The 24070-nt window shown below is 60.9% G+C and overlaps 3 protein-coding genes and 1 long non-coding RNA gene across 58 annotated transcripts in view; 2 read left to right on the top strand and 2 right to left on the bottom strand.

Moving 5' to 3' along the window:
* ANKS3 (ankyrin repeat and sterile alpha motif domain containing 3) overlaps positions 1–2703 on the top strand; it is a 39334-nt gene extending 36631 nt beyond the window's left edge. For 26 of the 32 annotated variants that reach the window (XM_015125547.3, XM_077985406.1, XM_077985422.1 and 23 more), the window contains 7 exons: positions 83–207; positions 319–460; positions 640–812; positions 1175–1260; positions 1794–1877; positions 2113–2200; positions 2321–2703. In XM_015125547.3, coding sequence (XP_014981033.3) covers positions 83–207; positions 319–460; positions 640–812; positions 1175–1260; positions 1794–1877; positions 2113–2189 — 687 coding nt within the window. In that variant the 3' untranslated portion in view covers positions 2190–2200; positions 2321–2703. Of the gene's footprint in view, positions 1–82; positions 208–318; positions 461–639; positions 813–1174; positions 1261–1793; positions 1878–2039; positions 2201–2320 lie in introns of all 32 variants that reach the window. The other 6 variants (XM_028840678.2, XM_077985410.1, XM_077985405.1 and 3 more) reach the window with 1 other exon arrangement.
* A 685-nt stretch (positions 2704–3388) lies between these two features.
* On the bottom strand, positions 3389–8906 carry NUDT16L1 (nudix hydrolase 16 like 1). 6 transcript variants are annotated; one of them, XM_001097827.5, is made up of 3 exons: positions 5291–8906; positions 4874–5204; positions 3389–4233 (listed from the first exon to the last, which is right to left on the bottom strand). In XM_001097827.5, the coding sequence occupies exons 1-3, from the start codon at positions 5483–5485 to the stop codon at positions 4139–4141; spliced, it is 621 nt and encodes a 206-aa protein (XP_001097827.3). In that variant the 5' UTR covers positions 5486–8906; the 3' UTR covers positions 3389–4138. The 6 variants fall into 6 exon arrangements, with proteins under 6 accessions (XP_001097827.3, XP_014981038.1, XP_077841663.1 ...); XM_015125552.3 differs by having other exon boundaries at positions 4944–5204; XM_077985537.1 differs by having other exon boundaries at positions 3389–4113; positions 4944–5204.
* The window catches only part of MGRN1 (mahogunin ring finger 1), a 65765-nt gene continuing 49879 nt past the window's right edge, over positions 8185–24070 (bottom strand). For 2 of the 19 annotated variants that reach the window (XM_077985495.1, XM_077985497.1), the window contains exons 11-19: positions 21597–21706; positions 19100–19165; positions 17435–17661; positions 16288–16411; positions 15963–16008; positions 15299–15388; positions 12980–13024; positions 9334–10484; positions 8185–9184 (exon numbers count right to left, since the gene is read on the bottom strand). In XM_077985495.1, the coding sequence (XP_077841621.1) occupies positions 12984–13024; positions 15299–15388; positions 15963–16008; positions 16288–16411; positions 17435–17661; positions 19100–19165; positions 21597–21706 (704 nt within the window). In that variant the 3' untranslated portion in view covers positions 8185–9184; positions 9334–10484; positions 12980–12983. Of the gene's footprint in view, positions 9226–9333; positions 10485–11854; positions 13025–15298; positions 15416–15962; positions 16009–16263; positions 16412–17434; positions 17662–19099; positions 19166–21596; positions 21707–24070 lie in introns of those variants that run through there. The other 17 variants (XM_015125543.3, XM_077985498.1, XM_015125545.3 and 14 more) reach the window with 13 other exon arrangements.
* Positions 12117–17303, top strand: LOC144337863 (uncharacterized). Its single transcript, XR_013411495.1, has 3 exons — positions 12117–14139; positions 15684–16083; positions 16665–17303. It is a non-coding gene; the product is annotated as an uncharacterized LOC144337863 (long non-coding RNA).

Here is a 24070-nt window from a genome sequence, read left to right as displayed (position 1 = left end):
CGGTGGGGCTCCAAGCGGAGGAAAATGGCTCTGCTTTATCGTCGGCCACTACCTCCCCCAACCCGTCCCCTGTGCCTGCCAGGACCTGGCCACACTGCTGGAGCAGATCGGGTGTCTGAAGTACCTGCAGGTGTTTGAGGAGCAGGACGTGGACCTCCGCATCTTTCTGACCCTCACTGAGAGTGACCTGAAGGAAATCGGCATCACGTGCGTCCAGAAGGGCTGCTCTGGCCCTCAGCCTGGGGTTGGGGCAAACTCCTGCTCATGTAAAGCGCTCCTGGGAGGCTGAGGCACGTCCTGGTCATGTTCCCCCTGCAGGCTGTTTGGGCCCAAGAGGAAAATGACATCCGCCATTGCCCGCTGGCACAGCAGTGCCCGTCTGCCCGGGGACGCCCTGGAGCTGGCCTACGCCGACCGGCTGGAGGCTGAGATGCAGGAGCTCGCCATCCAGCTGCACAAGGTGAGTGGCTGTGGGTGGGGGGCAGGGCAACACCCCTGAGTTGGCCCCATCTCTGACAGATAAAGGTGGGCGCTGTGTGGAGGGGTCAGCTGGATGCAAGGGGAGAGGCCACAGAGGACAGGGCTATGGCCAGGGGTTTGGCTTGCCCGGCTACCTCCCAGCCTCCCGCCCCCCTGCAGCGCTGTGAGGAGGTAGAGGCCATGCGGGGCCAGGTGTGCCAGGAGCAGGAGCTGCGTGCCGTGGTGGAGAGCTGCCTGCTGGAGCAGGACCGTGCCCGCGAGGACCTCCAGGCCCATCTGCAGGAGACGTGGGCCCTGGCCCGGGACGCTGCCCTTGTCCTGGACCAGTTGCGGTGAGTGGCTCTGAGCTGGCCTGGGCTGGGTCTCCAGTGGTCAACCGCCTGGCCCCTGGGCCCCCAGACATCTTTTCCTCCTGATTTTGTAACTGAGAGGTGGATTTCAGCGCCTGGAGCCACCCCCCCATTTCATCCAGGCCCTTCCTTCCTGCGGGCAGAGCCAGGCAGCAGTCGGGGTCGGGAATCTGCACCGCTCTCCCTCCTGCTCTTTAGCACAGCTTCATGGGGCACTGGGCCAGCTCACCAAGGCCAGCTGCAGGGACAGGGCAGAGTCCCTCCCTCCCCTTGAAGGTCTGAGGTGGGGGCTCTGTGACGGCCAGGCCTCTGCCCTCACCAGCACTTGTTCCTGTGTCTGGTAGAGCCTGTCAAGCTGAGCTGTCATCCCGAGTGAGGCGGGACCATCCCCCTGGTGCAGCCACCCTGGGCCCAGGCCTCCCCGCAGCTGGTAAGAGCAGCGGCCTGACTCCGCACTGGGCAGAGGAGAAAGCGGGGAGCCCTGAAGCGGGGTTTGACCCAGCGGGTTTGGCCTGGTTCTCTGGCCGGCAGCCACTCTCCAGGTCCCTGTGTGCACATGATCCCAGAGTCCAAGGAGAGGGGGCCCTGGGCACCCAAGCCCACTTCCTCACCTGTGACGGGAAAACCGCCTACCCCAGGGGTGGGAGGCATTGTGCCATGGCTGCCTGTGCTGTGCTCAGACCGCCAGTGACTTCTGCAGCCTCCAGCCAGGGCCCAGACCCGGGTCCCCACCGGCACAGCTTTGTCTTCTCTTGGGCTGACCCGGGCCTCGTAGTGTTTGCTTAGCCCGTGGGAGGAAGGGCACAACAGGGCTCCCCAGCCTTGGCCCTAGGAGGTCGCTTCGACACTGCCAGGCGGGTGGGGAGGCTCTGATCCAAGCAGCTTCTCCTGGTTGCATGGGCTCAGAATAAAGCAGGGCCTGTGGGGACACAGACCCACAGCTAACTCCATCCTGCACCACAGACACCAAGGGCTGGCAAGTGTCCCTGCAGGCCATGAGCCTCCCCGAGCTCTCGGGAGCCCTGGAGGACCGTGTCCACGAGATGGGTGAGTCTCCGGGGACCAGACTTTGCTGAAGACTAAGAGCTCCTTGTTTCCAAGGGAGGCAGAGGGACCCCTTTCCCGGGAAAGCAAGTTTGAGTCCCTCTACCCCAAGGCTGACCTCGGGGCTGGGGCCATGACGGCTGAGGGGCAGGTCACATCCTGCAGCTCAGAGCCCTGGGCAGCACTACCCAGTTTTACCAAGCCTGGGAGGGAGAGGCTCAAGGTCATCGTTCCTCAGGGCAAGCACTGTGCTCAGTGACCCAGAGCCTGGAGAAGCTGCAGGTGCTGAACGGGAAGAAGTGGCGGGAGCCCTAGCCCGCGGGCCGGTGAGTGTCTGCCAGCCTGCATCCCACGTGGCGGGAGCAGCAGGGCCTGTCTGGGCAGCTGCAGGTGTGCGTGCGCACCCACCTGTCCCCCTCTCTTCTTACCAGGGCTTTTTCTTTCAGAATCTGACGTTGGGTGATTGGTCCACCCTGAAGCTGTGTGCCAGGGAGTGAAGAGGACAGTAAGCAGGCAGCTGCCACGTGCAGCCCAGGCCCAGTGGGGGCCAGAGGATCAGGCCCCGGGAGCAGCCGGCAGACAGAGGCAAGACAGGGGCTGCGGCCCTGGCCGAGCACCTCGGGCCAGCACTGAGGCGGGACAAGGGTCTCACCCAGAACCTGGTGGTGAGGCCCAGAGTTCATGGGCTGCCCTGGCCCAGACCAGGCAGGGCCCTGGGGGACAAGTATATCCATACACACACACAGGTGCCAACTGAGGTGTGACCTTAGGGGTGAGGACTGGGGCGCCTGGAAAATGCCATTTGTTGGAAAATAAAATTGAACAGCTATTGAAGGGCTCAGTTCAATTTCATGAATTGATGAATTCATGAGCCCCTGGCCAGTGCAGCAACCGTGACTGCCCTGTCCCCTGCTGCTCGGGAGCGCCTTTGCTCGGCGGGTGTCCCCTGCTGCTCGGGAGCGCCTTTGCTCCTGGAGCCCACGTGACTCAAGACAAGGCTTCGAGAGCCAAGAATATCCCCACCCCGCCATAGGACAGGGCCTCCCCCGACATGTTGCCCTCACACCGAGCGCTGAGACCACCACCTCCCTCACCAGGCCAGGCATGGGCTGTGAACATTTTCTGACGATGCCACTGGAGTCTTTCCAGATGTGAGGCTGTAGGAGACCACGAGGGATGGCTCTGCTGCTGTCCTTCTGCATAGTAAGCCTGCACTGCTACACCAGCCCCTGGAGCTGCTTGCAGATGATGGTGGTGTAGGGCGGGTTTGCAAAGCAGGTCAGCTCAGGTGCAGCCAGGGCCATCAGGATCAGGAAGGGGAGCCTTCCCTGAAGGTCTCAGCCCAGATACCCCAACCTGGCTGATGGGCACAGCGCTTATGCTGGGAGTGCCCCCAGTCAGCACTGGGGACAAACATGCCTCTGGCTGGGGCGGCTCCTCCCTCCCCCTAGGGCAGGAGGCCTGAGCTGGCTCCATCCAGAACCGAAACACACAGAGTAGCTGAGAAACACAGAGCAGCTGAGGAGTGACTTTATTGTCTTCTCCTTCGACAGCTTCGTCGTACATAGCTGAGCCCCCGAGGCCCTGACTGTCCCTGGGAACCAAGCCACGTGGGGTGAAGCTACTTTGAAACCTCACCCACAGTTCACACGTGGTGAAAGAGAAAATCTAGCAAAGTAAATCCAACAACCACCCAAATTAACAGTATTAACTTCCTACCCCAAGTTGGCTCTCCCCCAGGCTCTGAGCTGGCTCAGGAAGGAGGCAGGAATGCTGACCTAGACGAGGCATCCTCCACCCACACATCCCGTCTTCCGAGTGGCCCTGGAGCTGTGCGCAGTCCCTGTGGGCCTCCACCAGCCGGGATGAGACACACACACACAGGAGGGTCTGAGCCTGGGAGGCTGGAGAGGCAGGCCCAGCGTGCCCAGACCACCCTGCTCTGCCTGAGAGGATGGGCTGGGTCCCAGCTGGCCTGGCCACCACCTAGTGACTGCTTGGGACAGTGGAGATGACAGGATGCCCCTTTGCCCTAGGCAGTCAGAAGTGGGGTACACACACACACTCTAGAAGCCACACTTGGCAGGAATTCCCAGTCTTCCGGCCCAGGGGAGGGTGCCAGCAGCCCAGGCAGCCCTCAGGACGAGGCTGGGAGCAACTTCTCCAGGGCCTTCTTCTGCTTCTCGGTGGCCGCAGCCAGGGCCTCAGCCAGCTTCTCCTCAGGCATCATGTTGAGCACCTTGAGGGCAAAGAGGAGCTGGCACTTAGCCGTGCTCACAAAGGCGTTGCTCAGGAAGTTGGGGAAGCCTCCGACTCGGTCCTTCTGGGTGTACAGCGGGACCCGCACGAGGCCCAGCACCTGTGCAGACAGGAGGTAGGGGTTGGGGCCAGGCCTGCCACGCAATGGCCCCCCCGGCAGGAGGGGCCTGGAAGCTAGGAGGCCAGGGTATGAGCAGCCAGCTTTGCCAAGGACTTAATGGGAGACCCAGGCAGGACCTGGCAGAAGCCAACCAGCTCCCTTGGAGCAGTGCAGCCCCCTCCTCCCCAAGCAAGTGTGGAGGCTGACCCCATGCACTTCCCCCTCGTACCTAGACCACCACCCGGGGTCCACACCCCATGCTTCCCGTCCACCCAACGAAGCCTGAACACCTGGAGTCCAACCCTTCCAGACCACAAAACACAAATACCAAGAGCCTTCACGCCCCCCATGAGGTTTCCAAGTTTTACGACCCCCGCTGTGCTCAAGTTTCCCAACTCCCCAAGCAAGCCCCGCTCCTCCCCCATCCCTTCCTCCCCACCGATCCCACTCCCCACTCCCAGGATTGGCAATGGCAGCAGCAAGGCAGATGTAACACAGCCCTGAGGGAGCCCCAGCCCCGGCCCCCACCACCGCCCCTCCTCTCCCGGCCCCCCAGCCCCAGACCCCTCTCCCCACCCCATTGCTGGAGACAGCGACACCCGACCCAGCCCGGCCAGGGGACCCTCAGGAGACGTGTTACCCATCGGTGCCTTCCACGGGGCCAGAGCCAAACCCCGGGGCGGGGGGCGGGGCCCGGGCGGCGGCCCCACCTCCAGGCCGTGGTCGCGCGAGTGCACCGCGCTGATCTCCACGGCGTGCAGCTGCTCCAGCGTCAGCTGCCGTGCGTACAGGTGCGCCACGACGCGGTGGGGCCCCTCGGTCAGGTGCGAGCTCAGGTAGTCGGCCTCGGTGAGGCGCAGGCAGCCCAGGCCCAGGCCCAGCACCCGGTTCAGGCCGTCCTCCAGCGACCAGAAGCGCCGGTCCACGAAGCCCCCGGGGAAGCCCAGCAGCCCATCGAAACGCATCTGCATCTGCAAGGGAGCGCGGGTCAAAGCCGGGGGATCGTCGGACGCCCCCGCCCCGGCCCGCCCGCGCCCGCTCCCGCTCCCGTCCTCACCAGCACCGAGAAGCGCATGGGGATGCGGCCGAAGAGCTGCCCAGGGTTGGCGGCGTACAGCATGGCGTGGCACGAGTGGCTCCAGCCCGGCCCCAGGCGCATCGCCTCCACCCGGCTGATCTGCTTCAGCTCTGGAACCGCCGCCGTCGACATCTTGGCACTGACCCCGTCCCCGTCGCTGCCACTTAAGAGCATGCGCGAGCCCGCCCCCGCCGCGCCTCACCAATCCGCCGGCGGCCGCACCCCCGGGTCCCTTTCCCCCGCCAATCGCCGGCGCACCCCGGACCGAGCCCCTCGCAGCGCCGCGGCGCGTCGTCGAGAGGTGCAGCGAGCGGTGTGCAAAGGAAGGCGGTGAGCGTCAGCCGTCACCCAATAGTCGCACACCCCGGGCGGCGGCCCCGCCTCCGACGGGATCGCCCAGTCGACTGGTCGGTGCCGTGGTGGCTCAAGGTTCACACTGTGGTCGACGAACATCTTCCTTGGCGCCCCAAAGCAGACAGCCGAAAATCCCTGCGGTTTCTCCACCCTCAATGGCGCCGATCCCCCTTGCGCTCACCCGTTTCTCCCCAGGAGGCGGACCCGGCCCGCATGGCCCTGTGCATCCGCAATGGCGCCCTTGGCACGACCACACAAGCCAGAAATGCCCCGGAGCCTTGCTCTGCCAGCGCCACCGGACCCGAGCCCGGAGGGCGACGGCCTTTTCCTGCCACGCACGACAGCAGTCCCGACCTAGCCACCCTGCTGGCCGGCTCGATCCAGGACAGCACAGGAAGCAGGGCCAGGCAGGGCTTGAGCGCCCCAGTCCCCGAGTCCACGCTGGGTCAGGGCAGACGACTGGGAGCTCTGGGGCTCTGTGGACCCAGCTTGCTGAGCAGAAAGTGACTTAAATTCCGGGGCTGGAGCTTTCCAGCATCCTCCATGCCAGGCACCCCGTGCTGTTGGGGGAAGAGGGGCTTCCCCAATTTACGATGAGGAACTTGGAGCTCAGAGAGGGACAGAACTTGCCTAAGTACACCCAGCAGCTAGTGACAGAGACAGGATCCCGATTCCACAAGAGCCTGAGGTACTTACCTTGTGTTTGTCCTGGAGATGTCTCAGGCTCAGAAACATCAGAAACAGGCCGAGAGCGCGAGGTCCGCTGAACTCCATGATGGCAAGGCTCACCTCACCAGCAACAGGGCCCAAGGCCACTTTCCTCCCCACGGGGGGAATGGATTTGCTAAGTACATGAACCACCCGCCTGCACTCACAGCATGGGTGCCCAGGGCTGGGGCAGAGTCTCAGGAGAGCTGTGCAGTGAGGCCAAGCTCACTGGCACAGAGAAGGCTGCCTTGAGTGGAGCCAAGCAGGAGGAGAGGTAGGCAGAGGGTGGGCACTGGAAACTCACCTGTTAGGTCCATGGTGGTGTCAGATGTGGAGAATAAGAACCCAGAGAGGGCACCTCTGTCTCCTCCTATGGCCACCAGTGGGTCAGGGGCCACATGGGACAGCGGCCACATGGGACAGCTGCAGGCAGCAGGGGAAGTCCAGATTCCAGGGTGAGCGACCATGTCAGAAGGCGAGAGGGCAGCAAGGGGAAGGGTCCTTCCACCCAAAGAGGGCCCCCACCCCTAGGCAGCCAAGCCCTGCCAGTGCCCAGGGCCTGTGGGACGCTGGCGCACGGCAGGGGAGGCTCCCCTTGCTCCAGCCCCTTCCGAAGACCAGACATGAAAAAAAGTGCTGTGTCTGTTGGGAGGTAGATGGGGAGCCAATCTGGCCCATGCAAGCACCCGTCTGACACCCTGGGCACCCCTCTACCCACACTGGGATGGGGCCAGACCCAGGCGTGTCAGAGCAGCTGCAGGGTCCATGGGTGGCAGCCTTCTCAGGGCAGGCACTGATGGGCCAGAACATGGGCTTCCCCTCCAGCCTCACAGTCTTCAGTCGAAGAAGGGCTATGGTGGCAGCTTGACCTGCGCCAAAGGAGTTGGGGCCCTGAGTGGTAGGCGGTGGTGTGGTGGGTGCCCTGGGGCACTGGCCACTCCCTGGGCCGGGGAGCAGGGGCCGTGCAGAGGCCTGGGGCTGGGCTCCAGCCTGCAAGCCCACAACCATGGGTGGCTAGACCTGCTCCCGCCGTCCAGGCTCCACCCACCAGCCACAGGGCTCTAGCACTGCCCCTCTGCTTGGAAACCTATTCTTAAAACTCCGACTCCCCCTTATAAAAACACTCCAGCAGCCCCTACAAGCTCTTCAGTATCTATCCAACAGCCTTCACTCCAGCCAGGAGCTGTCCCCAGGGGACACACCAGGCTCACTCCTGCCACCTGGAACATTCTTCCAGGGCCAGCTCCTCCTCAGCCCTCAGGGCTGTTTAAGTCTCCTCGGAGAGGCCCTCCCTGCCGCCCGGTTAAGTGAGTCCTTGTACGGTTTCGTCTCACCACCACGCTCGCTTTCTTCCTAATAGTAACCACACCTGGCAGGATTCTGATGAGCTGCTGGGCATCTCACTGCCTGCAAGGCAGGGGCCTGCGGCCAGGCCCTCGCCCTCGGCTGTTCGACTGTTCCGCCTCCACTGACACACAGCAAACGCCTTGAAATAGCTGGGGCTAGAGATGGGGACAGAACGACAACTCACAGCTGGAGGCCCTGGGCTCCCGCACCACCTGTTCAGGAGACAGCCCAACCTCAAGGCTGTGGCTTCCCTCCAACCAGACAACCAGCCCTGACAGGGATGGCTGGGAGCTGCCCGTTCTCATTAGCCCTCACCTTGCTCACTGCCCCGGAGGGAAGCCGGGCAGAGGCCATGGAGCTGCCAGGGTGTGGGAGCCACCACCAACCACCCAGCGGCAAAACTCCGGGTCAGGAAATAGCCACAATCCCGAGGGCTGCACCCAGAGGAAGGAGCAGACAGGATATTGCTGCATGATTTTATTACTATAAATATACAGTAAAAACGAACCAACGGTGAGCCCATCTGAACACATCAGACGGCAGCACATGGAAGTCCCAGCAGGCCACTCTGCGGCCCAAACTTCACGCAGAGCTCTGGCACCAGGACCGATGGCCAGAGGCTGGGGCTTTGGTCGGGGGGGTGGTGCAGTGTGTGTGTGTGCGTGGGGCGGGGAGAGGTGCGTGGGGCGGGGAGAGGTGCGTGGGGCGGGAGAGGTGTGTGGGAGATGTTCGGTCCCAGTACACACACATGCATGGGAACATGTGCATTATGTGCGTGTATGGTGAGAGCATGTGTGAGCGTGTGTGCATGTGTGAACGTGTGCATGTGAGCATGTGCGAGTGGGCGTGCATGTGTGAGCGTGTACAGGTGAGAGCATGTGCGTGCGTGTGCACGAGCAGGAGGGGTGGCTGGCCTGGGTGTGGGGACCGTGCTATTCACTGCTGGGTCTCCCCCAAGTGCCCACTAGGCAGAGCTTGTGCTCAGAGCCACCGTGAGCCTCAGGGGAGGGCACTGAGCTGCCCCACGGCTGTCCTATCCGCAGGCCCGGCTGCAGGGCAGCCCTCTGGGGCCAGGGAGCAGCACACACCTTCCCAGCCCAGGGCTCTACTGGGACAGCTCCAGCCCTGGGTCACCAGGCCCAGGTACTCTCCCTTTGCACATCTGCTGCCCAGGAGTTTTACCTTACAAAAAAAAAAAAAAAAAAAACAAACAGGATGAAGTCGCCCAGAGGCCAAGCCTCCCAGCTGGGACCCCACTCCCCAGTGTTGCTGCTGGCTCCCTCCTCCCCAAGCCAGTCCTGCCACAGAAGCCTGCTATAGAACCAAATCAAAGAGATCTGCAAGGGCGCCGGGCACAGTGGCTCATGCCTGTAATCCCAGCACTTTGGGAGGCCAAGGCGGGTGGATGACCTGAGGTCAGGAGTTTGAGACCAGCCTGACCAACATGGAGAAATCCCTTCTCTACTAAAAAATACAAAAAAAGGGCCGGGCGCAGTGGCTCAAGCCTGTAATCCCAGCACTTTGGGAGGCCGAGACGGGCGGATCACGAGGTCAGGAGATCGAGACCATCCTGGCTAACACGGTGAAACCCCGTCTCTACTAAAAAAAAATACAAAAAAAAAAAAAATACAAAAAAAGTAGCCGGGCATGGTGGTACATACCTGTAATCCCAGCTACTCAGGAGCCTGACGCAGGACAATAACTAGAACCCGGGAGGCAGAGGTTGCGGTGACCTAAGATAGCGCCACTGCACTCCAGCCTGGACAGCAAGAGTGAAACTCTCCCCAAAAAAAAAAAAAAAAAAAAAAAAACCTGCAAGGGGACATTCCAATGGCAAAGGGGAACAAGGAGGCCGCCAGGTCCTCCCTGGCAGTAACCTGTCGAACAGAAGCCCCCGCACCTGGAGAGACCTGGTGATGTCACCAAAGCCAGCACCATGAGAAGGTATGGAGCTGGGTGACAAGGTCACTGGATGCTGGCAGCTGCTATGTCTCCGCCCCTCGATCAGGCCCAGCACCGGGCTGAGATACTAACTGCCCAGGGCGGCACCCATGCACCCCAGGCCCCGAGCACTGAGGGCCCCAGCGGAGACGCACCAGAGAGGGCACTGAGGCCACGCAAACACGGCAGAGGACAAAAAGCAGCGACAGCCAGGTCGCCACAATGAGACGCAGGGTGGGCGGACAGGCACTGTTTCCTTCATTGACCGTGCCTGGAGCCCCCCACTGCCCCTGAACATCTGTGAAGACAGTGCTTCAACCACTGGTAAATCTCTTCTGCAGGTCTGCTGAGTTCTTGGGGCAGTGACCGCAGTGTTGCGGGGGCAGGCAGAGCCAGCACAGGCCGCACGTGGGCAGCCCCAGCCCCAGCCGCTCAGCCCGCGGGACCCTGGGGAACCAGGGCTCTGAACGAGGGATGGAAAGCTGCTGTCCTTCATCTTGTACCAGTTACAAATATATCAACTGTAGAAAAGGGAGACTTGGAGGGAACAGTCCACTGTGCTCTTTGATCAAGGGTCACCATGGCCCCATGGAGCCTGGTGGCCGCGGGGGCATGCAGACAGGAGAGGCCGGCTAACACCGGGGTCCGGGGCAGCCCCTCGGCAAAGTCTGGGGAGCTGAGGGCTCCATGCTGCCAGCTCGGCCAGGCTCTCAGAGTGGGGTCAGCTCGGCGGTGCTGGGATCGGGGCTGGGGCCACCAAGTGGAGGCCAGGTGGGGCTGGTGGTGCCGAGGCCGTGGGCCATCTCCATGGAGGTGGGCCATCCTGCAGGTGGGAGCAGAGGGAGGGGAGGAGGGTCACACTCGGATGCTTGGTCCCGCGCCACCCGCTCCTACCCATCTGGAGACCCCCCAAGGGGCTGGGCCATCCGGCACCCCCACTCCCGCCGCCCGTGGCCAGAACAGCAGATTCACTCAGATGAGAGCACACCAAGGGCCGGAGGACTCTCCGGCTGTGCCAAATACGCTGTGTCCCTCTCAGGACAGACGACCCCACCTCCCCCGACACCAGCAGCAGAGCTGCAGCCCCGTGTCAGAATGCGACAGCACCGTGGCTGCTGCCCTCTGGGTCTCCTGCCCTTGCCCTGGTTAGTTTCCTGGGATGTAACAGCCGCTGTCCTGCCAAGGTCCTTTGGCTGGGTTAGTGGAACTCAGTCAGCCTAGGGTGCAGGGGTGGGGAGCAGCCCTGGATGAGAACAGCCTGTGCTCACAGTGGGCTCCAGGTGGCTGCTGCAAGGCAGAGAGAGGAGCCTCCCACAGAGCCCCAATACCCAGACTGGCCTGCACACGATACTGCCAGGCGCTGTCCCCGAATAGGTCTGGCGTCCCTGGGGCTTGGGCAACAGTGCTGGTGCGGAGCCTGGGACGGGGCCAGCATGGCCTCAGGGCTGCCCGATACCCAGCCACCAGCCCTGACGCATGGCTCCCAGTAGACATGGCCCAGGCCCCACTCTCAGGTGAAGGGCGGCTATTTTTTTCGGGGACTGCGACGAGACCAGGGTTCCGAGGCTGTGAGCCCTGTTCTAGAACACACCGGCACTCCCGCCTCTGGAAGCTTGACCTGAATCGTAACATTCGCATAGCACCTTCCACCGACGCGCTGGCCGGGCCCCTCTGAAAGGTGCTGAGTGTCGTTTCAATCTAGGGGTATGATGGCTCAGGAGAGGGGTCAACAGAGGGACTCGCTGGGCTCAAGAAGAAAGAGGTTCGTGGGAATGCAGAGCGCAGTCAAAAGAAGCAAAGTTCTGACTCAAGTCCACCAAGGGGAAAGGGCCTCTTAGAGCCTGGACCCCCCCCGCCAGGCACTTCCTAGCAGGCTGCACGGGCCTCGGCAGACCAGAGCTGCACGCAGCATGTGTGCCAAGACCCTTCGGGAAGGCAGAGGGTCACCAATCCATCCGCCTACATTTTGCTAGCACTCTTGGAGCTGCCTTCTCTCTCTCCCCCATGTGCGCGCGCGCGCGTGTGTGTGTGTGTGTGTGTGTGTATTTTTTGAGACATAGTCTCAAGCTGGAATGGGTGTGTGTGTGTTTTTTTTCTTGAGACAGGTCTCAGGCTGGAGTGGGCCTTGACCTCCCCAGCTCAGGCGATCCTCCCACCTCAGCCCCCAGAGTAGCTGGGACCACAGGCACAAGCTACCACGCCCAAGCCAATTTTTTATTTTTTATAGAGAGGGGGTCTGTTTCCCACACTGATCTTGAATTCCTGGGCTCAAGTGATCTATCCCCTTGGTCTCCCAAAGTACTGGAATTCCAGGTGTGAACCACTGCCTGGCCAGAGCGGCCTTCTGTAAAACATTCACCTGGCCACCCTGGTAGAGGGCACCTCTTGTGCGGGATGGGGAGGGCCTCTTGGGGTGGGAAAGGGGAGTGCCAGTCTCACAGGGCCTTCTATCACTAAGTGCTGGTGTTCCAGAAGGTTCCAGTACTGGGAGGGACAAGTGAGTCGGCAGCTCATGGCACAAAGGCAGCTCACAAGGAACTCTCTGCCAGGCCCACGGTGACGCCAGGCCCACGGAGGCCATGCTGACAAGGGAAGGAGGGAGCAGGTGGCTGTGTGAGCGGACGCCCTCAGGACAGGATACAAGATACTATGCCCTGGGCACCAGAGGGCCCCTCAAGGACAGACTCCCTCCAAGAGACGGGAACTGAGCTTGGAAACAGGTGATACAGGGGCTCTCCCAATCTGGGGCGCATTCTTTTCCCCATGAGTTGTTACTTAAAGCCATGACCACAACACGGGAGAGGACCTGCCGAGCGCCCTAACGCATCTGCTGCAGGACCGATGGGAACTCATGGTGGAACCACCGGGAACAAGGCCAGACCCAGGCCTGGGGCTCTCCCCTCGGGACACGTCATCCCAAATCTCCCTGGGGTTCCCTCCACGGTGCTGCCCTGATCCTTCAAGCTCCTGCCTCCTGCAGGGGACAGTGGCTCTGGCGCGCCTGGGCTGGGACTGTCTCCCTGCCTGGGCTGGGACTGTTCCAGAGCCCCTCAAGGCTGGAAGAAGAGCCTGACTGGCCGCCTAGTCCAGATGGAGAGCCCTCTGGCCCCAAAAGTCGGGACCCCCCAGGAGGCCACTTTCTTGGGCAAAGGTGCAGCAGCCACTGGAGAGCTCTGGATTCGGAATCCAGGGCCCCTGGGAAGACGGATGCGGACGAAGACCCGAAAACCAGAAGGAACCCCGCCAAAGAGCAGGGGAGGCTCCTCTCTCCAAGGACGCGCGTCAGAGCCCCCGAAGCGCGTCTGGAAGGTCACGTACCGGCTTACTCGTCTATACCAACAGAGCAGGAGTCGGGCCCCAGGGCTGCGCGGAGAGGAGGAGAGACAGACGGAAGCTCGGTTAGCAAGCGCGCAGCAGCCGGCACAGCCACAGCAAGGGCACCAGCTTGGGGACGGGGTCAAGGCCATGTAGAAACAAATGCTCTGCTGCAACCACAGAGAACCCAGAAGGAGAACCACAGCTGGGAGGCAGAGCGCGGCCAGAATTGAATGCAGAGGAGCGCACTGGCCCTGCCCCTCCCTCCTGCAGCTCCCACCGCCGCAGCCTACGGAAGGGCGCGTGAAGGACCTGGCGGGCGAAGTCCACCTCTGGTTTCAGGAGTGAAGGCCCTGGGTGGGGGGCTGGGGCCGGACAGGACTGAGCCCAGGGAAACTCCAAGACACCAGGGCCCCGGGGTTCACCATCTCAGGGGCCCTCCCATCTACAGGGACACCAGGGTTCACTGATGCTGCCCACCCCGCCAGGCAGCGGCTGCACCCCTATGAGAAACCACAGGCTCCTGTGTGTGATCATGCCTTACACACAGACACGGAGACAGTCCAGGGCTCTGACAAGTGAAAAAGCCATTGGAACAGAGGGGCCACCACATGGATTTAAAAACACACAGAAACCTGTGCTGACAAGGCTGACAGCCATGGAGATGGCGCCACATGGCCCCCAAAGGCAGATGCGCTCTCTGTGGCTCAGAACTGAGGCCGTCAGGCTGACCTGCTGGCATTCAGCAGCAGCCGACTCCAACAGGGGGCCCGGGGCCCAGGAGTTCACCTCAGGCTGCCCCGATGTAGACTCGGCCTCTCCTCTGCCACCTCCACAGATGACTGCTGCCTGCCCCCGTCTGTGGACCTGAAGAAGGCCGGAGACCCTCCCCTGGGAGTGGGGCATGAGACTCGGAGTCCTGGCCTCATCTGTGTGGGCCGGCAGTGGCTGTCCTGATCCTTCCCAGGCCTGGCCACATAGGGGAGGCGCAGCTTCTGAGATGCTGCCCCACGGGGCCACCCTGCAGGATCAGATGTCATGCTCGTGGCTCCCAGAAGCTGAGGTCCTCCTGGCCCCTCCCCGATCACCCCCCAAGTTTTTCATCAGAATGAAATATCTGAGGTCCTTTGAAAGACCTTACTTGAATTCTGTGTCACTTTAAGGTAACCTGGTCCTAAACACGCCTTGTGCTGTGAGTTGTTGGGGGCAGGCTGCTGTGGCCGTCAGGGCACCAGAGGCAGTGCCTGCTCCTGTAGCCTGTCATTCCCAGCCCGTGAGCACAGGCCACTGCTCAGCCAGAGTCCAGAGACACAAGAGCCCCTTTCCAACTAACGCACGTCACAGCCACCCAAAGCCAGGCCCAGGTCACCGGGTGACTCAGGAGGACTGAGCAATGGTGGGCCCTGGGGCCAGGAAGGGGGTGAGGAGGCCTGGCAGCCCCAAGGGAGGAGCCCTGCCCCTACGCAGTGGCTCTGGGGTCATGTCTGAACGCACCGCTGTAGCTGTTCATCCCAGTTTCAGAGCCACAGACAGCTTCGCGGCAGGCGCTGAGACACAAGTCTGAGAGCCCCCCCTTCCCTCCCGGTCTTTGGAGCTTAGGATGCGAAACTGAGGATCTTATCCTAGCAGAGCAGAGCACGAAGGTGCTTAGCTGACCGGGCCTGGGCCCAAGCCTCTGGACAAGGTGAAAAGAGGAACCCTTTCTCCCGGTCTTGCTGCCCCCCGCTGGCGCCTGGTGCCCCCGCCTGTCCTCTGTGCCCTGGCCTGGGATGTGCTGCTGCATCAGGTGGCCTATGTCAGGCCTGGGGCAGGGTGACCCAGAAGACACTGCCCCTGCTCTCTGTGGCCCAGGGCCCCCGCTACCCAGCACAGCATGTGGCACCTGCTCCTGCTCTGTCTGCAGCTCTCAGGCACTGCCAGGAGCTCACCTGGCACCCAGCAGGGGGCCTGTGGACGCCTGATACGACCAGGGGTGGGGGAAGATGTGGTGATCCCAGAGGGGCTGGATCTGCCCTCCTGGCAGGGAGCAGGAGGCAGAGGGAAAAGGACCCCAGCCTCACAGGCAGCCTCTCTCGCCTCCTGTGGCCAAGGTGGCCCCGGGGAGGGAAGAGCCAGGCCCTGCACGAGGCTGCCTTGCGGCCATGGCCCTGGCCCGCATCCTGCTTCAGGGTCAATAGCAGGGGCATGGCTTAGAGCCAGGGAGAGAACCGGGCTCCCATGGACCAGCCCTTGCTGCTATGCACCGACCATCAGAGCAGGGCCCCCTCCCTGGACACTGAGACAGGCACCCAGCCCCTCACCCCCAGACCCCAGTCCCTTTACCTGGCAGGTAGATGTCAGCAGGTGGGCCGCGGCCACAGTGCTCGGGGCTGCCGTCCTGCAGGACGTTCTCAATGGAAGGCGCTCGGGTCCCTGAAGGTGGAGGGCGAGGTCAGGGATCTGCCGGCAGGGGCCAGGTCCCGGCAGGTCCCTCCGGGCAGGAGGCTCAGGGCCGTCTTACCCAAGAGCTTTGTAGCCACTGTGGGGGCCCCAGGCTTGGGCTCCAGCAGGACTCCACCGTGACCCCACCTGCTCTCCAGGGACCCCAAAGCCAGGTGTTTCTCGTCTATTTCCCTCCTTCCCATCCCCCGCACGGGGCTTTTTTTCCCCCTTTTTCACACTGTGTCCCGGATGTTCAGAGCATGAGGCTTTTTTGTTTTGATCATAGAAACATCACACATTCATGTTTCGAAACAAGGACTGAACGCTGGCAGGTGCTCCCCATCCCAGGCAGACGGCCCTGCAGGGCGAACAGCGCGGCCTGACCCTGTCACCCGTTCAGTCCCTCCCAGCCGGGATCCCAGTGCCGCCAAGAGAGGCCTCTTGGCCAAGGGTTCCTGGGGCAGAAGAGGTGCTGGCCCAACGCCACCTGGAGCCCTAAGACCCCAGTGAGCCAGGGCTGCCTGGTCTCTGCATGCGGTTTGTACCCACGGAAGCAGGGGCTCACCTTGTTTTGGTGACGACGACTCATCAACCTCTTCTGTTATGAAACTCTAGAAAACAAAGCGTAAAGTGGCCTGGAGCTCAGAGAGAGCCTCGGCCACCCCTCCAGGACAAGCCGCCATCAGGTATGGCCCTCCCGGGACCCACAGAGCCGCTCCACCGGGGCTGCTGCATCCACAGACCGAGGCTAAGGAGCCACGCAGTTCAGCAAGGGCCTAGAAGTGCGGGAGTGCCCAGGCGGGCAGTGGGATGGGCTCTGATTCTGGCGACAGAAGCTGGAGGAGGGCTGGCCAGGGCGGGCACACAAAGCTTCCCTGGGGGGGCCTCACCTCAGGGGAGCTGCTTTCCCGCAGGGCCAGCTCTGCACCACCCAGTGGGGGAGGGGCGTCCACGTCCTCGGAGAGCTTCTCCTCATCCTCTTCATGGATGGGGGAAGACGGGGACCGCAAGGTGCTGGGGACAGAGGAGGGTGGGCAGGGGTGAGAGGACAGCAACAAGGAAGGCTAACCCTACCAAAGCCACGCAGGGCACCTGGGGGCCTGCACACACCTGCCAGAACCCACACAAGGGCACTGCCTGGAGAAGGGCATCACCAGCCACGGGGGCCAACCCCAACGGCCAACAGGCAGCAGCGGCCCCCACAGACCCGCCTGACAGAGGGCTCCCACACACTGGCACAGGTCTGGGTTTCCTTTTCTTTCTGAAGGAGGAGAAACCGCTGGTGGTTCCCGGGTAGAAGCAGCAGGGACAGAGGCCCCCTTTCCTCTGAGCTTTGGCACTGCCTCCTCGTGGGCATGGAGGGTGCCCAGGACGGCCCTACAGAACCCCGCCTTCCTGAAACTCTTCTACGAGAACCGACAGGCCTAAGGCACGGAGTTCCCCTGGCAGCCGCCGCTCTAGACACCTCGAGGCTCCAGGGGAACCACAAATGAGCCGTGGCCAACCCCAGGAGCCGGGCCCTCGGAAGTCTGTCGTATGAGTGATGGATGATGCAATCATCGCCTGGAGAGCGACGCCCCGTGGCTTGTCACGGGCGAACGGCAAGAGCAGTGAATGTGCCTGGGTCACTGTCAGGTCCCGAGTTTCAGATGCCCTGGCTGGTCACCCGCAGAGTGGGCCTATGTGGCCAGTCCCCCAGTGAAGTCTGGGAACCCAGAGGCTCAAAGGGGCTCCCCTCAGTAGAGACACAGCACTGACCCCTGCAGTTTCCCGCTCGACAGTGTGTATGCGCCTGCACGCCGGTGTAGCCCTGGTGGGGGGTCAAAGCCTCCGGCTGCCCGGACGCCCTTCCTGCCTCATCTGTTGCGTTCTTTGCTGTAAGAAACTTTATCCACGAGTCTAACCTGATGTGGGGTCTCTGAGTCCTTCTGGGGGATCACAAGGAACACATCATAAAGTGATTTGAAACCACAAATACGCCCGCTGCACACACGTGGCACCACCCCCCGCCATGCACCCAGCCCGGCTGCCGCTCACCTGTCGGGGGCCTTGCTCTGCGGCCTGCCCTTCTGCCGGCTGCTGTCCAGGATGTGGTCAATAGCGGCGAGCGGACAGCTGGCTTGGGACAGGCCGTCCGAGATGCCTGAATAGGTGATTTCTTCATAAAGAGGGGCCGAGGGGATGGCCGGGGAGACAGCCCGGAGGCCGTTGAGCGCCTCAAGCAGCGAGATGGGCTCGTAGCCAGGTGGGACGCTGTCAGAGCTCTGTAGGGACAGGGTGCGTGAGGGGGCTCATGCCCAGGGACCACCTGCTCCCCAGACCCTCCTCCTGATGACCTCCTGTCCACTCTGTCCTTTGGGGGATTGAGACTCCCCCATCCTCAGAGGGTGGCCAAGAGCTCCCTGGCAGCACTGACACACTCCCTGCCTCAGCCATCAGCTCCAGCACGGGGCCAGATGCCCAAACGCCCATGCTGGTGCCCGGGATGATGGGCACGAGGGCATCTGCCAAGAGCCGCCCCAGCCCTGGCCTCAACCAGCCCCTCCTTGGCTTTCAGTCCCGCCTGGCCACAGGTGGAGAGTGAAGGGTTAGTGACAGACAGGAGCTGGGAGCAGGGGCAGAGCAAAGCCATGCCAGAGGCGAGAGACACGGTCGGGGTGTCCTGGACCGGGGAAAGCTGAGCTGTCGGGAGCTGTGCCCCGCCCGGGCCTCTGGGGGCTGGCCTCCTCCAGGCAATTCTAATGGGTGCCGTGGCTAAGAGCCACTGTTCTCCCCTCATTGGGAGCAGAATCGACAAGGCTGAGGAAGAAGGAAAATGCTCAGGTTCTGGGGAACGGAAGTCAGACTACAGGGGCCCCTGCTCTGTCCCCACAAAACCAGGTTGAGGGGCAAACCGCTAGTCACTGCTCCCTTCAGGACAGCCGGGCCTGCCTGACCGAGCTCCTGGAAGGGAAGGTGAAATGGGGGGGGTGCCTGGGGACCACGGGGAGTTGGGGGAGAAATCGGGGAGTGGGCATGGCCCAGGCCCTGAGCCTGGGATGCTTTTCTGGACCTTTATGTCCCCCACATTTGCTCCCGTACCTGCCTCCAAGTTAAAGATAAATAACTACACAGAAGCCCCTCACCCTCTAGAAAGGAAAATGCGCTCTGGGTGGTTCCGGAGAGGCCTCCACCTCTCTACACCAAGGCCCGCAAGGTTTCGGCTGGGTCTGCCTGGGCCACGGAGGCTCCAGCTAGTCATGTGCTGGTCCCCCTGCCTGCTCCCTGGGGCACAGGGACAGCCCAAGAAAACCAAAGTCCTCAGCCCAAAGAGCTCGAACCCGCAGGGTGAAGGAGTGGGACGCGGGGCCGAGAAGCATGCGTGGGGCGCGATTGCAACACGCAGCAGCGACGTTAGTTCCGCCTGCAATGTCCATTCCACTGCCAGCAAGAAAAAAAAGGGAAACGGCACGGGGGCCACGCGGGGCGGAGGCAAAGCTGAGGGGAGGGCGGCGGGGCCAGCGAGCCTGGCATTTCGCCCACAGACCGAGGCTTTTCTGGTTCCACAAACTCCCTGAGCAGGGAGGCCGTGACCGGGAGAGCAGAGCGGATGGGTTACACGAATCAGACACTAGCCTGGGGCGGAAACCATCTCCCCTACTTGTCATGGACTTAAAAATGAGGGCGGGGCAAAAAAACGCAGCCGGAGGACCAGACACTTACTGTTTCCCTTTTAGGTTTCTTGCTGGTCAGGGAGGCGGGGTGCGGCTTTGATTTTTTAAAGGGACACTGTCAAGATAAAAATCAAATGTTTTACAACCACCACCCCCACGTGGCCCTGGAGTGGGCTGGACAGGTCTCTCTGGCTGGCTGTCCTTTCGCCACACCGCGGCCCAGAACTTCAAAAGCTTCCAGTGGACGTGAATCTTGGGAACGTCCTAAGTGCGGGTTCTGACTCGGGCCTTGGGCGGGCCACGTGTGCATCTAGGGAGCTCCCAGGAGCTGTGCTGCTGGAGTGGGGAGGCTGTGGAACCCAATCTCACCCGCAGTGCCTGGCCCCTCACAGTCTGGGTCACCTGGGCAGCAGATTGGGCCAAGGTGGACGTGAGGGCAGCTGGACGCTCCCTAATGTGGGGTGGGTGCAGGGCAGGGATCCTGAAGCCACTGCGGTCAAAGTCCCCCAGCCAGTGCCCAGGCACTGGTGCTAACTCATCACAATGACAAACCCCTCAAGAGGACTGGGGAGAAGAGTCAGCCCCAGACCCACCCACCCACCATCATCTTTAGGGACTCGCTGGACAGAACGCCCGTGGTGGCTGTTTCTGGCACTATGTGGAATCGGCTCCGACAGGAACCTGGCAGGTGACGAGGAGCATTTGCTTTCACTCCGTGCAGAGGGGAGGACGGCTCCCTGGGTGGCTGAAGGTCAGAGCTGCCTGGTCACACCTCGGACCCCGGCCGCCCTGCACTGTAGGGGAATCTCAGCTCAGCCTAAGAGGGACAAACATAGAGGGGCCTACTGGGCCCTCAGCCACCAGGACACAAACGGGGCGGGGCAAAAACAAGTGACAATAAAGCTAGCCATGCCTGAGCATACATCTCTCCCTGCCTGAGAGAGGAAACTCTCTCAGAGGCAAATCCCTCAGGGGCTGCTTCGCTCGCCACCAAAAACCTGAGCGCACACAGCGTTTCCAAATCAAAGTCAACATCACAAGTGCGGAGGGCATAGTCCCAGGAGCCCCACAATGGCAGGGACCTAGCGCACCCGGGTTGACAGGGACCCCCAAGCCATGTTTCTCCTCTAGCTTCAAGACCATGTCAGATTTTAAAAGACAATCCCAAACTCTGGGTTTTAAGGGAAATTCCAGACTTTTGAAATTGGTCCCATTTCAGAAACACTGCACCTACTGCCAGGGAGGCCCACGGGGCCCAGGTCAAGGCCCTGATCAAGGGAGCTTGCGAGGAGCCTTCAAGAGCAAAGGCGGTGTCTGTGAACGCCAGTCCTCGGGGCTCTGCTCCTCTTTTCTGTTTAGAGAGGCAGCAGGCCTGGAAGAACCAACGGCTCCAAACAGCTGCAGCTAAGAGCCAAGAAAATGACTCAATCTGACAATGCACGTGCCAGTGGGGAGCAGTGGGCCTGAGACCCAGGCCCAGCCAGTCACTGTCCAACTCCCCCATTCTGCTCCCCGCCCACCAGAGCCCCTGCCACCCATCCCCGTCTCTGTCTCTCCCCGTGTCTCTCCACATCTGTCTCTTCCTATCTCTCCATCTCTCTCCCCGTCTCTCCACATCTGTCTCTTCCTATCTCTCCGTCTCTCTCCCCGTGTCTCTCCACATCTGTCTCTCTCCCTTTCTCTCTCCACATCTCTCTTGCCCTGTCTGTGTCTCTCCACATTTGTCTCTGTCTCTCCGTGTGTCTCTCTACCTCTCTCTCGCCCCGTCCCTGTGTTTCTCTGTGCATCTCTCTCCGTGTCTCTGTCTCTCTCCTTGGAGAGAGCCAGGGTTCCACCTCCTTGTGTGGCTGAAGCAGGGTCTGCCCTTAAGGTCCCCGGTGAGGGAGCCTAGAGGGCCTGGAGCGTGGGAGGAGGGTCACCAGCGCCCCTTGCACAGCAACTCATGAGGGAAAGAGCACGGCTCATTCACTAAGAACCACGGGCTAGCGGCAGTGGCTCAGGCCTATAATCCCAGCACTTTGGGAGGCTGAAGCAGGACCAGCACTTGAGCCCAAGAGTTTGAGACCAGCCTGGGCAACATGGGGAAACCCCATCTTACTAAAAATACAAAACATGAGCTGGGCATGGTGGTGCACGCCTGTGGCCACAGCATCTTGGGAGGCTGAAGTGGGAGAATCGCTTGAGGCTGGGAGGTCGAGGCTGCAGTGAGCTGAGATTGCACCACCTTGGGCGCACAACAGCCTCGGTGACAGAGCGAGACCCTGCCTTAAAAAGAAAAAAAAAAAGCACCTGGAGACCTCGACTGCGCTCAGCCCTGTCGCAGGCTCTGGGTACTGACGGCAGCAGCACTCTTCCCAGCAGCGGCATCCCAGGGCCCAGCCTGGCCACCCCCTTCATGCCTCATGGTCACCCATGGGGGCCAAGCCTGCTCACTGGACAGATGAGAACACGGGGCTGCCGGCTGGACCGTCTGGGCCTCGGGCCTGGCCCAGGCACTCACACCCCTCTCGCGCCCGCCCATCCCGCAGGCAGGAGGCGGCACTTACAGAGTGCTCATCGTGCTCCAGGCTCTGGGCCAGGACAGGGCTGAAGGACACGGGGGACAGGGCTCCTGGCTTCTTCCGCACCGCCCGGATCTGCAGGAGGGCCCGGAAAGCTGCGGCAGAAGGAGGGCTCGGATCAGGCCCGGGCGACACACCCAGCCCCGAGGGGACCCTCGAAGCCCCAGGGATCAACACCCCCCACACACCACAGGGGTCCCAGGGCAACCCCGCTTCCACATCAGAACAAACACAGTTTTTCTTTTTTTTTCAGTTTTAAAAGGCGGTTTAATAGGCAAGAAAAAAGGGGGAAGAAAGAAAGAAGCTCGCCTGTACAGGGAGGGGGGCTCCAAAGACGAGAGACAGAATCTCCGCAAACACAGTATTAATGAAATGGCCCCGGACAGGAGACACGGCGAGGCCACGCAGTGCTGCCCAAGGCGGGGCTCCAGAGGGTGTTTCCAAGAGGCTGGTGCCAAGACCCCCAAGGCGTCACACCCCTGAAGCTCCAGGCTGCACTCGAGACAGGATGTGACTGCAAATCAGCAGTCCTGGCTGAGCCCAGAGGAGCTCTTGGCTGCTGGACAGGATGGCAGGCGGGGACATCACACTGGGGAAGCCAAGGTGGAGATGTCATGCTAGGGAAACTAAGGCAAGGACATCATGCTGAGGAAGCTGAGGTGGGGAGTCACGCTGGGGAAACTGAGGCAAGAACATCACACTGGGGAAGCCGAGGAGCACACACAGCAGCCACTGGGAGCAGGGAAGATAAACCAGGACCTAGGATGCCCCGTCATCCCACAGTGCCAGTCCTGCTCACACAAGGGCCCCACAGGCTGCTGCAGAATGTTCCTGAGACACCTTTAGTGATGTATGCAGGCCAGGAAACCGAATCACCAAACCACCAAACCAAACTAGCCACTTCCAGCAAACCAAAACGGGAGAGCATCTGCAGTCAGCCCAGGGACAGGACCTCAGGCCGCCTCTGTGTTCATTTCTACTGAGAACAGCAGGCCCTGTCCTCGGCCGCCTGTGAGGGGCACCTCTACTGCCACCTCCTTGAGGCTCAAAGCCACACGGGGGCTCTGAACTCGAGTCTGACGGCCCCGACCCACAGACCCCACACACCTGAAGATTCCAGAGTTGCACTCGGCTCAGGGCACCCTCCCTGGAAAGCTGCCCTGCTGTATCTCCAGCCACACAGCATCCCTGAGGCTCAGTCCTCAACAATGCCTGCCTCCTAAGCACAGAGAACCTTCCCAGACAGCCCACCCCTGGCCCCACTTCCTGGTCCCCGCCCCCACAACTCTGTGGCTTTCAGACAGCACAGGCTGACAGACCACAGAGGCCTGGGCCAGCCCTCCCTGCTACAGGATCTGCCACAGGCTGGGCGGCCAGCCTCTCCCTCCAGGCCCCAGCAGCCTCCTCACTTCCTCCTGGGATCTGGACACCTCTCGTGACCCCATGGCCTGACTGCACAGAACAGCGTCCTCGCACAGCCCCACGCCTGGCTCGGAGGTCTGCTGGTCTACTAAGTGCGCATGTCCTGCAGCTGCGTAGGCAAATCCCCCCCACGCCCCGGTCCAGCTGCCAGGACCCACGCCAGGGATCCCAGGAACCAGGGCAAGGGCCTGCCAGCGGGATGCGCATTTTAACCTGGTGGTTTTTTCACCCTGAGAACATTCAGGTTCCCTCTACTGGAAGACACTCAGAACGGGGCCCTATGCAACGGCTTTTCACTGAGGAAATGTCTGGAGTGCTCTAGAAAACGCAATTTAATTCACTGGACAATTTTCTACCCAGTATACTTTCTGTTTTCACCTCAGACTATATATATATATATATATATATATATATATATATATATATACACTATATATATAAATATATATAAATATATATATATTTATATATAAATAAATATATACTCATATTTATTTATATAAATATATTTATAAATATATATATATTTATATATTTATATATATATAAAAATAGACTATATAAATATATATATATATAAATAGACTATATAAATATATATATATATATATATATATATATTTATACTTATATTTTGGAAACAGGGTCTTCCCTTGTCTCTCAGGCTGGGGTGCAGTGGTGGCACAATCACAGCTCACTGCAGCCTCAACCTCCCAGGCTCAATTGATCCTCCTGCCTCAGCCTTCCAAGTCACTGGGACTATAGCCAACACATCTGGCTAATTTTAAACTTTCTGTAGAGATGTGGTTTCACCATGTTGCCCAGGCTGGTCTCGAACTCTTGGGCTCAAGCAATCCTCCTGCCTAGGCCTCCCAAAGTGCTGGGATTATAGGTGTGATCCGCAACCAACTTTATGCTAGAAATTTATCAAAATATTTTCTATTTTACCTTTAAAATAAAGATCTGAGCTTGGCATGGTAGCTCATGCCCATAATTCCAACACTTTAGGAGGCAGGAGGACCACTTAAGCCCTAGAG

Source organism: Macaca mulatta, chromosome 20 (assembly GCF_049350105.2).
Source record: "Macaca mulatta isolate MMU2019108-1 chromosome 20, T2T-MMU8v2.0, whole genome shotgun sequence".
NCBI lineage: Eukaryota > Metazoa > Chordata > Mammalia > Primates > Cercopithecidae > Macaca > Macaca mulatta.
Note: the sequence above shows the minus strand (reverse complement) of the source record. Positions and strands in the feature narration are given on the sequence as shown.

Bases quoted from the DNA above. Each gene is read 5' to 3' on its own strand.
- NUDT16L1 (XM_015125552.3), bottom strand. From the start codon at position 5,485: ATGCTCTTAAGTGGCAGCGACGGGGACGGGGTCAGTGCCAAGATGTCG. The intron at 5,205-5,290 runs GTGAGGACGGGA...GCTCCCTTGCAG, and splicing joins CCATGCGCTTCTCGGTGCTG to ATGCAGATGCGTTTCGATGG. The intron at 4,234-4,943 runs GTGGGGCCGCCG...CTGTCTGCACAG, and splicing joins CGCGCGACCACGGCCTGGAG to GTGCTGGGCCTCGTGCGGGT.